We start from the raw sequence: 18,475 nt of genomic DNA on the forward strand, positions 1-18,475 counted from the left end.
TTGGATGGATGGATGTTATATATATATATATATATATATATATATATATATATATATATATATATATAATATTCTCTGTATACAGAAAACATGTCCCTCCGCGGAAATGTACCCCAACTCCGATTACAAGGGTAAAAGGTAAATTCGTTCGAGCTAACTTTTATCTACCTAACACTGCATGGCTCTACCGACCGTCCTTAGAGCAAGTGTCAAAGAGCTCGGTGGTTGGTACTTGAGCTTGGTGGTTGGTACTCGAGATCTCAAGTTCGAATTCTATTTAATTCATATTTTTAGCTAAGTTTATTTATAAATAAAATAAATGAAGCGGGTAACGTGCTACCTATTTCTCTCAAAAAAAAAAAAAAAAAACACTGCATGGCTCTTTTGTGCACTCGATGAGACTTATAACGATTTTTCTTTTTGCGTCGTACGCATAACTTTTCAATTATCTGTAATAATTACGAACCTCATTTCAAAATCCCTTGGAGTGCCGTTAGGTTTGCTGTTTTTTTGAGTTGTAATTTTGCAACTTAGCTCGCCTGAAGTTTATGATTAACAAACTAGTCTTATTATCATTATTATTATTATTATTATTATTTTGCTAAAGACTAAAAAGATTATTTAAAGTTTTAAATTATTGGAATTATATTTTGTAAAAATCCAAATTTGTCGCACTTGATATAATGGAGTATGAATGTAGTCACTCAAATTTTTTATAGAAGTGTATAATTTACGCTCTTCGTTTAAGAGCTGTTACGGTTATTTTAATATTTTAATTACAAAAAAAAAAGACAAGCAAATTAACATGGACCACAAAAATTCTAGGATTAATTACATGCAGCTCTTCGTAAACATATCAAATAACAGATATATTCGTATTTTATCCCTACAAAAGTTCAATGATATTTATATTTATCTTTCTGGTTTGCTAGCACCGTTTACTTTAATATCAGTTAAATAAAATGATATTTGTTTTTACAAATATATCCCTTCAAAATTTTCAATTATACAGAAATGTCCTCCAAAAAAAGCATTTTACCCAATAATATAAGAGGGGTAAAAAGATCAAATTAACTCATTCACTAATCAGAATTAATTATTTTATTCATGGTTAATTATATTCTTCTAAAGGATCATAATAGTAGGGACATATTTAAAAACGAAAATTTTTTTGCAATGATACAAATAAAAAGTTGAACTTTGTAGGAACATATCAGCTATTCGATATGTCCCTCTCTCTTTGCATTAGAAATAAGTTAAGAAATTTTTTATTAAAATGTTAAAATTGAATGACCAAACTCAAATTTACGAACAGCTACAGAATTTTTTACCTATTGTAAATAAATTCTAAGTCCATAATATTTGGGTGTTGTAATCTTTATAACCTCCCAATCCAAGAGTGAATTTTTACCTCTTGTAAATAAATTCTAAGTCTATAATTTTTGGGTGTTGTAATCTTTATAACCTCCCAATCCAAGAGTTGGTGGGGGTGGGGGTGGGGGTGGGCGGTTGGGTGCTTTGAAGGAGAAATCATTGCTTGCACCTGATGGACTTTTGTATTTCATACTCCAAACCTTATATTGGATTATTGATATTTCTAAAAGCTAAATCTAAGTAAATATATGTGATTTATAATATCTAAAGAGTTTCACTTAAATATAATACATTATGTATAATACATTATCTATATTAGAAATCTCTAATATACGAGTTTGAAGATATAGTATATATATATATATATATATATATATATAGAGAGAGAGAGAGAGAGAGAGAGAGAGAGATATCTAAGAAGCACGGAGGCCTCCGGCTCCTGAGCCGTTTTCGATGATAGAATTTCCGAGTCGGCAATCGGTTCCGTTAAATTTGATCTAGCGTATTTGAAGTTTCTAGAAAATAATTTTTGCGATTTTTCGATATCATTTACCTATCAATCGAAAGGATTCCAAATCAATAATTTTTAACGGCTGAAAATAAAAATTGTATAAAAAGTGGTGATATAGCACTAAAATTTTCGATCAGGAATATTGATCTTATTGTAGATAGTATAAAGAATTTTGTATCAAAATTTTATCTGATTTGAATACTTCTACACCGTTAAACTTGAAAACGGCAGATATTAACTGTTAAAAATTGTTGATTTTGAATCCTTTCAATCACTAAATAAATGATATCAAACAATCGCAAAATATATTTTCTAGAAACTTCAAATACGCTAGATCAAGTCTAACAGAGCCGATCGTCGATTCAAAAATTTCATCATCGAAAATAGCTCAGGAGCACGGAGGAGGTCTCCGTGTTCCTGAGAGCACAGCAGCCCTGCTCTCTCTCTCTCTCTCTCTCTCTCTCTCTCTCTCTCTATATATATATATATATATATATATATATATACACACATTCGGTGCAGACAATGTTAACAGTTGTTAGAGAATTATGTACAGCGAAGAAACTGGAGAGGATAGGTGCACCTATCCATGCAACAATCAAGCTCACAGACATTAATGTATAGTACATAGAAGATTACGGACAAAAATTCTATGGGCAGCGTGCCCAAACTAATTAGTTTGGGCACGCTGCCGGATGGGCGCCGCATGGCGCAGGTGCCACGCGGCGCCCATCCACCACTGCTCTCCCAGTAATGGGGAGAGCGGTGGAACTTTCTGGGTGCACCTGGTGCATCTATACCAGGTACACCATAATTGTAATTTTAAATTTTTAATTTTTAAAATTATAATTTTATGTAATAATTTATTTATTTTTTTAGGAGTTATCATTGTAGAAATTAAAATTTTAAATTCTATTTGGTTTTGAAAAAAAATTAGGAATAATAAAAATTATCCATGCTATTCCACGAAACCAAAAATAAATTTATTTTAAAATTTTAATTTTCTAAATCAATAATCATGAATTATAGACCATATAAATTTTAAATCATAACATATATGCTAACATATTAAGTTACAATTTTAAAAAATTTAAAAAATTACAATTATGGTNGCCCAAACTAATTAGTTTGGGCACGCTGCCCATAGAATTTTTGTCCGAAGATTACGACCAGTCTTCAGCAGCCCATTCAGAAATTTTTTTGGAAAAAATAAAATAAAAAATAAAAAATAAAAAATTATAATTATAATTATTAAAAAATATTGCATACAAAAATATATTACAATTATTTTGAATATATATTTATATTTTGAAAACGACACAAGATGACATGTGAGATTAAATTTCTTTTTACTCAAATTATTTATTTTGAAAAAAAAAAGTGTAAATATGTTTTTTTTTTTAACTTGGGATTCAAAGTTTATAACATTTAAAAAAATATCATGCAATAGCAAAAGACGGTCTTTATTCATTAAAGTAAAATGGTTATTAATTAGTCAGCAAAGTGAAATTAACACAAAATAAATTCTACTTTTAGGATTAATTGATCCCACTCTAAACTGTACAAAGTCGCCACTGCTAGTCACTACTTGTCTCTTAGATCGTGATAGCGAATGCTCCACTCAGTTTTGGTTTCCAATAACTCAGATCTCCTCCTCTTTTTTTACACCAAAAATTCATCCAAAAAATAGTAACCTTATACGAAAAGTTAACATTTAAATGACATGCGAGAGTTTAAATATTTATTTTTAAAATTAAGATAATTTAACACGGACTATGATATTGTATTATCTAATAATTTTTTTTTGAGAGATAGATGACACGCTATTCGTTTTGTTTATTTTATTTAGAAATAAACATAGCTGGAAATGTGAATCAATTAGAATTCGAACTTGGAATCTCGGATATTAATAATCAAGCTCTTTGCCACTTATTCTATGGATGATCGGTTATTATCTAATAATTTAAAAATCGTTTTTACCACCCTCCTGAATGAGGAATTCTACACTGTCACACTTGCACCACGTCATTAATAACAAGCCAATCACATTCCTTCTTTTCAAGCAAAAGTATAATAAAAATACTTTTTTACAATCATGATGGGACATATATTTTTAAAAGAATTAATTTGATTGGTTTGTTACGCCACGTCACTAATATACCCGTTGCATTCTAGAATTTTTCCTCCTGAATGTAGAGAACTGATTGCCGCACGTTGCGTCTTTTCAGTGATGAGATGAAGTACAGAGCAGATAATAAAGATGCTGGGCTAGTTGATGTGATGTACAAAGACTAAGAAGTTTTTTTTTTTTTTTTGGAAAAACTTCAAACAACACCCTGTAATTGCATATTTTTTTACATTTGTACCCTGCGAAATCAGTAACAAAGTTAAAACTAAAGGGTACTAAAGTGAATATTCGATAAACCTAGGTGGGGTATCTGAAGATTTTTTTGTATATAATTTAACAAAATATTAACGAAAAAGCTGACGAAAAGATAAAAATAAAACCATATGACACTAAGTTGATACACTTTAAATTATAAGGTACTAAAGTAAAAAAGTACGAAACCACGGAGGTAATATTTGAAGTTTACCTTTTTTTTCACATGACATATGAATTCTTATCTTAAGGCAATAAATTATTGAACGTGAAAAGATTAAATTTTATCTTAACTATAAATAATTTTGATCTGACTATCTAATTTTTCATAATTTTAATTTTACTATCCAATATTTTAATTTGCTTTATTTGAATCAGTCAACGACATCTTAATTTTAAAATTTAAATTAATTATTTGCTTTTGTGCATTTATAGTTACGAATATTGTATGAAGTGCACTGGCTAAATCTGTAAAGATAAATAATGTATTCAAATTTTGAAGTCGAAGTATCGTTAACTGACTTAAATAAACTAAATTGAAAGGTTAGATTGGTAAAATCAAATTTTGGAAAGGTTGGTAGTCAACTGATTATGATTCGTAACTCAGGCGAATTCGATATATTTTTTACGATTAAATTATAATATGTTTCTTTGTGGTTTTTTTATTATTTTTTTTCTTTTAGTTTTAACCAGCGGTTGCTTTCCAAACATCAAAAAAGCAAAACAAAATCAGTATAGAGATCCTTTTTATGATTTATTATAACTTTAATAAGAAGGGATAGGATACCCTCCTTTCCATCAAATAATTCCATTAATTATTTAGAAAAATAAATTTTGAATTAGAGAAAGGGAACAGTTGTGGTTGCTAGATCAAAAAAAGATTCCCAGCAAAGATTCTGTACCTGGACCGGCTTTTAGACATGGTCCAGGCAACAATTTCTAGCACCGCGCGCTGTACAGGGATAATTGCATAGACACCTCCTAACTTTTACATCGTTGCTGAATAATCCCTTGAAGTTTGACAACCATGAATAAAAAAGAGGCACATCTTATTAATAATCTTGTGAAACTTCATAATATATTTTTTTTAAAAAAAATACTTTTTACGTTTTTACAGATAAAAATAAAGCATAACGATTAAAGGATAAGTTGAATTAAGAGTTTAAAATTTTTTTTCATGCGTTAGAATAAAAAAAAGGACACATTTTAATGTGTTTTGAAGCGTCACAAAATTGCTCAATTAGTATTTTTCCTGTTTTCTGAAAAGGACTGGTAAAATTTAGAAGCATGCAAAAGTACAAGTTCAGGGCCTTTTTCACATAGCTCCGAAGTTTAGGGGTGTTTGATCTTTCTTCCTATTGTAAATGGAAAACTCTCATCCGACGTGCCGCGACTCATCCGACGTGGCGTAGTCGCACGTGTTCGAGGTCGTGCGGGAAAAAAAAAAAAGTCTAGAATATATTGGTTACATTCCTGACGTGACGTTTTCAATCAACAAAAATATTCCTCCCAAATTTATCAGTTCCATTATGGTTAATAAAAAAAATATTTTTATTATATATAATTTTTTTAACCGATATAATAAATGATAAATATATTACTATAAAGTTTAATTTTTTTGTGTTGTTTCTGCAAAAATTCTATATTTTTAAATATATCTCTATCATTAGAATTTATTAGAAAATTTTAGTTAATCATAGGTTAAAAACTTAATCCTAATTAATTTTTGTTATTTTTACTTTTTTTATATTATATTGTTATTATTTTGAAGGAACATATTTGTCATAATAAAATTAAAAAAATAAACAGTTTTCTAACGATAGCAAATTAAAAGGATATATGTGAAAACATCAGGACTTTTCGAAAAACAATATAAACAAATTGAACTTTGTAAGGACATATTTATAATTCATTATATTTGTAAGGATTTGTATGATAACAAAAATTTGATGGGCATCCGTTCCCAAACAACTTATTTGGGGACTGAGGCGATGGGCGCCACGTGATGTAGGGGGCCTAGGGGCGCCCATCGCGACCGCCCTCTTTCCACCACCGGCTTCTCTCTCTCTATCTCTCTCTCTCTCTCTAAAATTGGAGCCCACATTATTTATTTATTTATTTATTTATTTATTTATTTTTTGCCATTTTCGATGGTCGCGACGGCCCCAACGGCTCCCAAACAAGTTGTTTAGGAAGAATGCCACCAAAGTTTTGTCCCTTTGTATGAAATTAATTATTTTTTTAATTAATTTATTACTGGTGTAAGTGGATACCGAGCTAACTATTCCCGCACGTGCCACTGACATAACCTCGTTACCCGGGGGGGTCTTAGCTGGGAGTGCGTCGCTCCTCGCATCCCTATATAAACCCCCCTCCCCCCACTCGTTCACTCGCACTCCCGAGCATCCTCTCTCTGCGTCGTTGTCCTCTGCGCCCTCTCTGCTCGCGTCGCCACGGGCGATCTCCTCCTCCTCAAGGTTTGCTTCGATCTCCTTCGCCTCTCGCCTTCGCTCTCGCCTTCGCTCTCGCCGATCGATTTCTACTATTTTTTTCGTTGAATACGTAGTGGGTTTCCCCCCGAATTTGAATTTTTTGAACTGTTGATGTGGTTTTCGGAGTGCGATCCGTGTTATCGTTTGATGTCACGCTCGATTTGGTAATGTGGAGCTCTCGGAATGCGACGATGTGTGATTGTGTCTAGTTTGTTGGAAACTATGATGTTTTCTAGGTTGATTTGGTTATTTATGTCTTAATTGGTGAATTGATTGGTAGATCTGGTGATTTTATCCGAATCATTGTAATATTTTATTATTGGACTCTTATGCTCCTCATTTTGGAGTGTTTTAATGATTATGATCGTCTGTGAGCTCCATTGGATACTCTTTTTGAGTACTGAGTGCTTCTTTTTGAGGATATGAGTGTGTGATTTCTCGTGTTATTCATGTTCTTTAATTCATAGTGCGTTTTGATTGTAGAGTGTAGAAACAGACATTATGGAGGCTATCATGGATAATTATAGATCCACATCTCTGCTTCATTTTGTCAATTGATAAACTCCCCTTCTGCATAACTTTCATTTTTTAGATTGGAGACAATATGGTAGCTCTAAGTGTGAATGTAAAAAGTATATTTTAATTCGGGTTTTCTCATATTAGCATTGATTTTTTTTTGGCACTTTCTTTACTCATTGCTTTTTTCTGTTTCCTGGTTGGATTGATCATATTTGATTTCGTGATCGCCATTTATTGCTGTTTAGAGCTGTTTCTTCCTCCATTACTAAAAAACCTTGTTTAAATTGTTGATACTTAATGTTGTCCTTAATTGGTTTGAAGTTCTGATTTTCAAGTAACCGGAGAAGTCAAATTAAAAGCAGATGAAGTGAAGTTAAATGAAAAACAGATTAGGTTCTCACCAGTGTAATCTTGTAGTGTCCCTCTTTTTTTCACTTTTTTAGTACAGACTGTGGAACGAGCGGATTCATAATGCACTATTTGTTGACTAAATTAGTCTTGCTTGTGGTTTTCCTTTGCATCCTAAGTACTAGTTGGACATTCCTTTGCAGGTTGCTTGATTATCGTTGTGCGTCATGGCTACAGGGCAACTTTTCTCGCGAAGTACTCAATCATTATTCTATAACTATAAGCAACTTCCCATTCAAAGGATGCTTGACTTTGACTTTCTTTGTGGTGAATAACTCCTTTTAATTCCCATGGACTGAAAATAGATGTAATGATCATATTGAAATTTGCTGATTTAGTTACACACTTTCATTTGTTCTAATTTTATTTGTTTTATAGGGAGGGAAACACCTTCTATTGCGGGAATAATCAATCCTGGTTCTGAAGGGTTTCAGAAACTCTTTTTTGGTCAGGAAGAAATTGCCATTCCTGTTCATTCCAGGTTAATGTGGTTTTCCTTATTCATCTTAGATATATCAATTCAAATGTTTATTGACAAAAGTTAGGATTCACATGGTTAGGGTGGCATTAGTTTGTTCAGTGGTGTAAGAATTTAATTGTAATCCATATATTTTGACGAAGTTTCTAACCGACATTTACAATTTTTAAGGAGATCAAAATCTGAGTTAAATTTTACTTGGCGTTTAACTTGTTTGGCTTGACATTACACTGTTAATAAGTGGTTTACATGTTTTCTAATGTGTAAACTGATAACCTACTAAGCGGAGTCAAAACTTGAATCTGTTAATCAGCCATTGATCTTTTCTCCTTGCACTAAAAAATTAAAATTTTACACAAATGATGTCTGTTTGGAAAGTCACTAGTGGATCCTGTAGGTCAAGGTTGAGTTGCTGTAATGTTTGACCCTGTCACTTATTGATTTGGAGACCCATAATTGTGGTTTGAGTCCTCCCATCTTAATTACCAATTTCCTGTTGGTATATGGTTTAAACATCTCATATTTGGGATTTCCAACATTTTCTAGTGCATAAGAGGGTGTTTATCTTTGTTTTACAATTAATTAGCTTTCTTTCATCATGGACAATTGCTAGATACATGCCTGCATAATATTTCTTATTTTGGTGGTTTGTTCTGTAGTATTGAAGCAGCCTGTAGTGCACATCCAACTGCTGATGTGTTTATAAATTTTGCATCATTTCGGAGGTCAGTGAACTTCCCCTATATTTGATTTTAAAAACAACAGTTTTATAATTATTGCCTACACTACGTATAGTTACTCTGTTTGTTCTATCTGCAGTGCAGCTGCCTCTTCCATGTCTGCTCTCAAACAACCAACAATTAGAGTTGTAGCTATTATAGCTGAAGGTGTTCCGGAATCGGACGCAAAGCAGCTTATTGCTTATGCACGAGCTAATAACAAGGTTAGAGGCATACTTGTATAAAGGGCACTTTATTTGGTGAAATATTACATTGCTAACAAACATGTAGGGAAAAAAATTTCAGATAATATGCAGATTACTGATATTTTAAAAGAGTAAAATTTGGAAGATGGTATGGTTAAATAAGGACCAAGTATGCATACTTTTTATCAGAATTGATTGTTTACTTGCTGTAACCAGTATATTGTCATTTGAAATTATTGCATAATAAAAAATATTATGCCACATCGCAGGTCATTATTGGACCTGCCACTGTTGGGGGAATCCAAGCTGGAGCTTTTAAGATTGGTGACACTGCTGGAACTCTTGACAATATAATCCATTGCAAGCTTTACAGACCTGGATCCATTGGATTTGTGTCTAAATCGGTATGCTCTGACTGATGACAAGATCCTTCTGCTGGCTCTAGTGCACGCATGAATGTAATTATAATATTGACGGTTGAGTGAATTTTAGTGAAACTCTTATGCTGACTATCTCCTAAGAAAATAAAGTATAATTTTCGTCTGCATCATGTAGTCCTGCTTGGTTTTAAGGATCTAAAATTCTAAATACTTCCTAACTAGATGTAACAGGTTTATGTGTCTGATACATGTGATCACTTCTTTCTTCTCTTTTATCATACAAAATTACCATTTGTCTACAAGACATATATCTCAGGGAACTGTGTTCCTAGTCATGGTCTATACTCTTTCCAGTTACATCTTTAATCAAGTTCAAACTGATGCTCATTCTTCCAATTTTCATTTCATTTTATAGAGACTTAAAAAGACATCTTTCAGGCTATAGTAAGTTCTGCATCAATGCGATTTAATGTCATGTAATTACAGAATTACGACTAGTTAAATATAGTTTGCTCTATTTTTATTCTAGGAAATCATTTTCAGTGCTTAAAAACTTATTTTGCTATATAGGGTGGCATGTCAAATGAGCTTTATAACACAATTGCACGTGTGACAGATGGAATATATGAAGGTACTGTATAAATGTGGCCAAGATTGAATTGCTTCTGGATTATAGCTATTTAAAATATTTGGAGCCAACCAATGATGTGTGTGACTTTTTGGTCTTCAGGCATTGCCATCGGAGGAGACGTATTTCCAGGGTCAACTCTTTCAGATCATGTCTTGCGATTTAATAACATTCCCCAGGTTATTCATGAGTTAGTGACTTTTATCCTTTGGAGGGCTTTTTATATAATCAGCCTCTAGGATAGGCAATATTCGTATCTAGTTAAAAGATATTATGCCTTGTCATTTTTAATGTCATAAAAAGCGCATAAGCAAGATCAGACTTCATTATGTCAAGTACAACAAAAAAAAATTATATCTGGAGCACAAAGAGAGAAAACGGGAACTTCTAGCTTTTTATAGGCGCCCAATGGACATGTTTTGGCTCTCCAATAAGTGATAAATAGAGTCACCAAGATGCTTCGAGTATTTGACTTCATTCTAATAGCTTTCTTGAGGCTGCTGAAGAGGATTGAAAGTCCTAGTTCTCGTGTTAATGTAAATTCAAAAAATAAACCAGTTTATTATATCTAGCCTCAAGTTTACGGTCAACTTTTGAAATGCATCATCTTGGTTCTGACATCCCAAAGCATAACAAATGGTGCTGCCCACTTATTAAAGAGGATGCTCAAGTTTAGCTGCATTAATTTCATTACGGTAAGAGACATGCCTCCTTTTCTATTGCAGTTTTCCGATGTAACATAGCCTATAGAATATTAAATTGCTGGTTTTAGACCAAGATTTTTAGCATATTTTTTACTTTTTGGCAACTATAATGACTAATATGGTTATTTATTTCATTATAGACAAACATCTTAATGTCGTCCATGAGTCTGTTTTCTAATGGCTTGTATTTTTTATATATATATTTTTTATTTTGTGCTGGGTCTTAGGTCAAAATGATGGTTGTTCTAGGGGAACTTGGTGGAAGAGATGAGTACTCCCTAGTAGAGGCCTTGAAAGAAGGAAAAGTTCATAAACCAGTTGTTGCTTGGGTTAGCGGTACCTGTGCACGGCTCTTCAAATCTGAAGTGCAGTTTGGACATGCTGTGAGTTATAGTTAATCTAGTGCAAATCTGCTAACATAACTTGCTATCACTTTCATGACAATCGTCAAGGTTTTTTTGCCTTTTAAATCCAAGTTCATATAATTGAATCAGGGAGCCAAAAGTGGCGGCGAGTTGGAATCTGCACAGGCTAAAAATCAGGCATTAAGGGAAGCTGGAGCTGTTGTCCCGACTTCATATGAAGATCTCGAGAGTGCAATCAAAGAGACTTTTGAGAAATTGGTATGTTTTTAGCATACTCCAATGCATTTATTTTATGCGGCAGATGGATGAGTATTGTTTGTGCCAGTAATATGTCTAGTTCATAGCGACATGAGATTTTATTTTGTGAACAATATTTTTCATCCATCAGTCTTTGACTTTTGAAAATTCTTTCTTTCTGAAGATTGAGGAAGGAAAGATTACCCCCGTATCTGAAGTCACACCACCTCAAATTCCTGAGGATCTCAATATTGCGATCAAAAGTGGGAAGGTCCGGGCTCCAACACACATTATCTGCACAATATCTGATGAGAGAGGTCTGAGTGATGTTTGCTTGTCTTTCTCGTGAAATTATAATTACTATCTGTGCAGCGATTACCTCAAGTTTTTCCTCTTTGATATGTTTTTTGTGCATTTTTCCTTTTACAGGTGAAGAACCAAGCTATGCTGGCGTACCTATGTCTACAATTGTCGAAGAGGGCTATGGTGTTGGTGATGTTCTCTCTCTTTTGTGGTTCAAACGTAGTCTTCCCCGCTATTGTACACAATTCATTGAGGTTGGTATAAGAGATTCTCCTGCTTCTCTCGTAGTTATCTATTAATTTCTATTATTGTTTGATTGAAATCTTGTTCCTCCAAAACTCAGTTATCTCTCAGAGATAAAATGCACTTCTACACTTTGCTATTTTTTGAAACAATTTCTGCTAAACTCACTAGCATTGCTTTGAATGCCAGATTTGCATCATGTTATGTGCTGATCATGGCCCTTGCGTCTCTGGTGCTCATAACACTATAGTCACAGCCAGAGCTGGAAAGGATCTGATCTCTAGCTTGGTGTCAGGTAAGCTCCCCGATCGATAATTTTTAATATGATACATTGATACGGCAATTCACAGTTCTTTAATATGAAAGCCTAGATTAATACAAAGTGTTCTGAAGATGCAAACTGAAGGAACTAATTTTAAAACTAGGATTATTGACAATTGGTCCTCGGTTTGGGGGTGCAATCGACGATGCTGCCCGATACTTCAAGGATGCCTATGACAGAGTAAGTCAGCTGATATAATTGATGCTCGTTTATAGAAGTTTAGTTGCCATTATGAATACAATCACGTAAATGATGTCTTTGTATTGAAATGTTGCCAGGGTCTCACTCCTTACGAGTTTGTTGAAGGTATGAAAAAGAAGGGTATCCGTGTGCCAGGGATTGGACACAGGTACACTACATTTAAGCTTGTAGCCGTTAGTACACAACACATGTGGCCCAGATTCTTGTTTTTTTTCACTGAAAGTGATTATTGTCTTTTACCCTTAAGATGAATATATAATTGATGCGCTCACAGCAATATATGTAAGATGGTCTAACATCACATTCCAAACTGCACAACAAGTTATGCTGCTTCACAAAGCATAAGTATTTTTTCCATACGCCAATCCTTGTTGGTCACTGAAAATTAATTAGATTATGGACAGAGCTTATCAAATCTTTGCATGATGCATAGAAATATTGTAAGTGGTCAGATTCTTCAGAAAACCACATTAAGTCAAACATTTCAATTACTTTCTAACTTCCATATATGCCGTCCTAGAGCTAAATTTTGCTTGCTTTACTTGGCCTTGCTAGGATCAAGAGCAGAGACAACAGAGACAAGAGAGTGCAGCTTTTGCAGAAATATGCGCACACTCATTTTCCTTCCGTAAAGTACATGGAATATGCTGTTACAGTTGAAACTTACACTCTCTCAAAGGCAAATAACTTAGTCCTGAATGTCGACGGTGCAATTGGATCTCTTTTTCTCGATCTTCTGGCTGGAAGTGGAATGTTCAGTAAACAAGAGATTGATGAGATTGTTGAGATTGGATATCTAAATGGACTCTTTGTACTGGCACGTTCAATTGGTCTGATTGGGTAAGTGGACTCCCATTATATCAACTTATTCACCTTCATATAAATCCCATTGATGAGCGATGAATTCTAGTCACAATGGGGAGCCAATTTTAAGTTTATCGCTCAAACAGTTCACCTTAATATACACATACAGACATAGAATGTTGTTGAACATTATTTTTCTCAATATCAAATGAATGATATTAATCATACAAGTAAATGTATTATGCTTAGTCTGACATCATTATAGGTATTAAAATGAACTTGTTGATTTTTCAATTCCTACTTCAGTTCTGGAAATGACGAGATTTGCGCATGCAAGGGTGCCAAACAGCAGAGTAAACTTTTATGTCATGGCATAGGCTTTCTCGTTCGCTCTTCTGTTTTCTCTTTGCTGACACTCAGTTGATACCTGTGAGGTTTAACTAAACTTAACAGAATTTCTTAATGCTTTACCACACTTCTGCACGAGCAGTGGGAAAGCTCTGATAGCCCACAATTCTCTTATCCACATTTAATTATTTGTTTATCCTTTTTCATAGATCCTCCACTTTTTGCTCATCGCGTTGTAAATTCTATTTCTTATGCTGATGAAGAGTAATTTACTATTTCATGTTTGTATAAGCTTCGAACTAATTTTCACTAGAACTAATTGTATCTGGAAACTGCAGGCATACTTTTGATCAGAAGAGACTAAAACAACCGCTGTACCGCCACCCATGGGAGGATGTTCTTTACACAAAGTGATTGGTCTTCACTACTTGCGTCAGACATCATTTTGTTTGCCGCCATTTCTGCTGCATTTCCATGTCATTATTGTCTCCATAGGGGCCTTCAATCTGCGACTCTTTGAGTGCGACAACTTGAAGTGTTCATCATCTTTCTCTTAGATGGTTCATCTATATGTATTATTAACAAAAATATCTTCTATGTAGTGTTAGGGATTTGCAATTTGCAAACAAGTTGAAACATAATAATCATGGAATCTGGAGAAATTTCTGTCTGCTCGCGCGCTTTCACTGGTTCTCCAGGACAACAAAAAAAGGAAGAGATTTAAACATTTTCTGAATTGGTAACCATCATTACCAAAATTAGGTGCACTGAAAGCAACTATTTAGTCGCATAAGTGACGAACTCTTCCGTTCCATCCTCTATAGTTGCCACAGAAAGAATCTAACATCGCATCACAATCGAATAGTCCCTTCCTTCTTAGTGTGTGTACGCGTGTGCGTGTGCGTGTTTTAGATTAGGTCTCTTTTGTGGTGATTATTCCAATTGGATAGTGATTGTGTTTGGGTATGGGTTCTGTTGTATGCTTTTCTATTGTTTTCCGATTAATGAATTCCACGTAAAATTACCTTGTGTATGCCAGTCGGAAAAGGAAACTAGTAATTGGGAAGGGGAACTGACCGTTCCTAGCTTAAGTGGCAAAAGGGCTTGGTGGTTGATATTCGAGACCCAAGTTCGAATCGTAGTTGATTTACATTTCTAGCTAAGTTTATTTCTAAATGAAATAAACGAAGCGGGTAGCATGCTACCTTTCTCTTAAAGAAAGTAATTGGGAAGGGAACCACGATAGCTTGATCATGTCACACATATTTTAATTAGTCTACCCGTGTAGGTTTTGGTAATTAAGCTGTTAACTTTTTGTTTTTCTTTTTTTTTTGTCAATTGAAGGGTTAGGGCCTTGAGATTCAAAGACATTTTTGTGTGCCGGAGCATTTCAAATGATGCAGTTCCTTTCCATCATCATCATCTTCTTCTTCTTCTTCTTCTTCTTCTTTGGGTTTGATCTCCCATCTTGGAGTAAGATCGACATGTTTGACATCAGGGAGAGCGCGTGCCATCCCCCGTTTGTTTGGCTCACTTCTCTTTTCATTTTTAACAAAAATAATTTTAGAAAGTAAAAATAAAATTTAGAGCTTTAGAAGATAACGAGTTTGAAAAAAAATATAGTTATAAGGACACATTAATGTAGTGCCTTTTGTAATATTATTATTTTAGATAATATTTGTTCCAACCGAGTTATACAGCAAGGCAATTCAACAGTGTAGCGGGCATAACACCTCGACCTTATTTAGATGTCGGGATATATTGTCGCGACATTGACTTTTTCTGTATAATTATTTTCTTCTATAGTTAAAAGTTAGGGGCTTAATTTTTGTCCCGTAAAATTTTTTAGTATATATAATCATTTCAGTTATGAGACTGTTAATAGGACAATGCATTTCAGTTATGAGGAGGTTCAAAGTCAGTCCAAATATTTAGTTATACTTCTCATCTATCAACTACTATAAAATTTTAAAATAAGTTAAAATAATTTAATATGAAAAAGCAATGTTATTTGTACATAAATATATGTGTAAGGTTTATACTTCCAGTTTTGTATCGTTAGGATTTATTATTTAATCTTATCAATCTCTTTGGCTAAAAACTAAAATGCAAAAAAAAAAATTATAAATTCTTGGATGCAAGGGTTGTAAAATGTGAGCTAAAGTAGTAAACTTTTTACAAAGTTATTTCATCTGGACAGCCATCGGTCCAAAAGGGGGGTGAGAGTGAATAAGATTCTTGATTGAGATTGGACTTGCATCCTTACTCAATCCTTGGATCCAAAATAGCTTTGCGAACTCTGTAGAACCTGCCCTTCATCTATTATGTGATATATATGTTGCATTTCTTCTTTTTTTTTAGAGATAAATAACATACTATCCGTTTCGTTTATTTCATTTAGAAATAAATTTTGCTGAAAATGTGAATCAACTAGGATTCGAACACGGGACCTCAAATACCAACCACCAAATCCTTTGCCATTTGCGCTAGGAACAGTCGGTTATGTCGCATTTCTTAATACCAAATAAGATTGAAAATACTATATGTACGTTTTCAAAAAAAATTTATACATCTTTATTTTAGAATTTAGTTTTTATTTTAAATTCTAGTCTTACAAAAAATAATTTGAGGTTGAGGCGGAGGCCGTGTAAGGTGTATTACCCCTATCATATATATATATATATATATATATATATATATATATAAAATATTTTTTTATTTTTAAATATTATATTGCAGTTGCTTTTTACTTGAAAGCAATTTTTTTTTGTTCTATTTTGATTCAAAAGTAATTTTTTAAATAGTTGTTTTAATTTGATTCAATAATTTTTTTAATAAAAACTTAATTTGTAAAAAAATTTTCAGTTGCAATATTTTATATTTACATATAATTTTCGATGCAAAAAATTTTAAATTAGAAACAAATTTAAGAGTTTATTTCATAATCAAATCATATAAATAAATTCAAAATTAAGTTTTTATTAAAAAAATTAAGATCTGTGCATAGTGCGGATCAGTTGCTAGTTTATTTATTTCTAATAAAAATAAAAGATTTGATTTTACATGTCCACGTGTCAGCCTGCGGCGTGGCAAGTGCAAACATCGTTAGTACCTCTCAACCACGTGCCATTGTAGGAACAAAGCATAAGTTGATCGGGTCCTGTTCAGTAATCAGTAACTTTCCGACCGAGACAACATCGATCAATCCTAGCGTACGGCTTATCCGGGGAGATGGTATCTTACCTTCTTATTGGTTCGTGACTCGTCTAGCAACTGTGCTCAAACCCAATTTATCAATAAATTCGTATAGTATTTCACATTACCAATATAAGATTCTTATAATTTTCTACATAATAGATATTAATATATACATAAATATATAGATAGATAATAAAGTAGTGGACCCATAATGAACTATCCAAAGCAATTTTCTTCCTCCAATAAAGAGAAAGAAAGAAAAAAAATCTAAAATTGAAATATATTGAATGAATGGTTGGGTATAAACATATTAATGTTTCGTACTTACGAAAGATAACTGATTTGACCATCTGCCAAATAATGTACCCTCGTCTTTGTTAGAAAAAACTAATGGTTTAAAAAAAAAAAATTCATGAAGTACTAAGTTATTTGATTTTTTTGTTATTATACATATTACGTCCAACAATGTAGAAAAGTTTTAATTTATTCTTATTAATTTTTGATTGAGATCCATTTGAAAATGTGCTATATAAATTTTTGGTTAAGCATTTCTAGAGCTTTGAATAATTATTTTGGCGGAGCCCATGATTTTTTATGAATTTATTAAGTTCACCAATAATTTGTAGTGTGATCTTTGCTTAATATTGAAAGTGTTCTCACAATTGATTTGATGGATAAGATGGAGCACGAAGATCCATCCCTTTCCCAGTTGCAGGAGTTTTTGATTTGACCACCGAACCAAATGATGTATTATGAAATTAAGATCATCCAAAATACACCGACCGTCCCTAGAGCAAGTGTTAAAGGGTTTGATAGTTGGTACTCGAGACCCAAGTTCGAATCCTAATTGATTCATATTTCTAGCTAAGTTTATTTCTAAATGAAATAAACGAAGGAAATAACGTGCTACCTATCTCTCTCTCTCTCAAAAAAAAAAAAAAAGATCATCCAAAATATTTGCACTGAGGAATATGTCCACAATGTTAAGTTGTACAGCAAAATTAGTTGTTATAAAATTTCTGCAAGTTCAGTCACAATTGGTCTAAAAATATAATATATCGGATAAAATTTATTCAATTTAAAAGTTTAAATTTTAGATTAAATCTAACTGTATAAGTTAATTTTATTATTTTTTATTTATCATTCAGCAAGAGGCTATTCCAAATATGAATTTTTAGTAAGTACGGAAAACTACCCTCCATTGCAGTTTAACAAAAAAAAAAAAATCTAAACAGCCATTTGGAAAATATTCTACCACTGCTAAATATTTTTAAATATTATTGATGAAAACTAAATTTCCAATTAATTATGTACCCCACTGTTACTTAGATCTAATAATAGGAATATTAATAATAATATAGTTTTTAAGTACTCTCCAATCCCGATAACTAATTTAACTTCTTTATGGATTTCTTAATTTAGATCGTTAGTAGTTAACAAAGGTTTCTGATCATTAGAATATTGCATGAATCTGAACTTTTGTAGATAATCTCAACATAGTTAACTAGTAACAAGAATATAATAAGGTCTAAAGAATCCTAATTGCTTCTTAAGTGAATGATTAACTTAAAATAAGATATCCCAACCAAGAATCCAAGATTCCTCTTGGGGATAATTAAGTGTATTTTTTTAGTGATTTTTTTATGCCTAATCTA

The 18,475-nt window shown here is 32.7% G+C and overlaps 1 protein-coding gene across 1 annotated transcript; it reads left to right on the forward strand.

Annotated features, from left to right (window-relative positions):
- Positions 6,624 to 14,358, forward strand: LOC109724321 (ATP-citrate synthase beta chain protein 1-like). The gene is made up of 17 exons (XM_020253107.1): positions 6,624 to 6,742; positions 7,828 to 7,951; positions 8,063 to 8,165; positions 8,822 to 8,887; positions 8,982 to 9,105; positions 9,357 to 9,491; positions 10,038 to 10,098; positions 10,198 to 10,274; positions 11,027 to 11,182; positions 11,294 to 11,422; positions 11,586 to 11,718; positions 11,831 to 11,958; positions 12,137 to 12,242; positions 12,373 to 12,449; positions 12,548 to 12,618; positions 13,026 to 13,310; positions 13,961 to 14,358. The coding sequence occupies exons 2-17, from the start codon at positions 7,852 to 7,854 to the stop codon at positions 14,034 to 14,036; spliced, it is 1,827 nt and encodes a 608-aa protein (XP_020108696.1). The 5' UTR covers positions 6,624 to 6,742; positions 7,828 to 7,851; the 3' UTR covers positions 14,037 to 14,358.

Source organism: Ananas comosus, linkage group 18, assembly GCF_001540865.1.
Source record: "Ananas comosus cultivar F153 linkage group 18, ASM154086v1, whole genome shotgun sequence".
NCBI lineage: Eukaryota > Viridiplantae > Streptophyta > Magnoliopsida > Poales > Bromeliaceae > Ananas > Ananas comosus.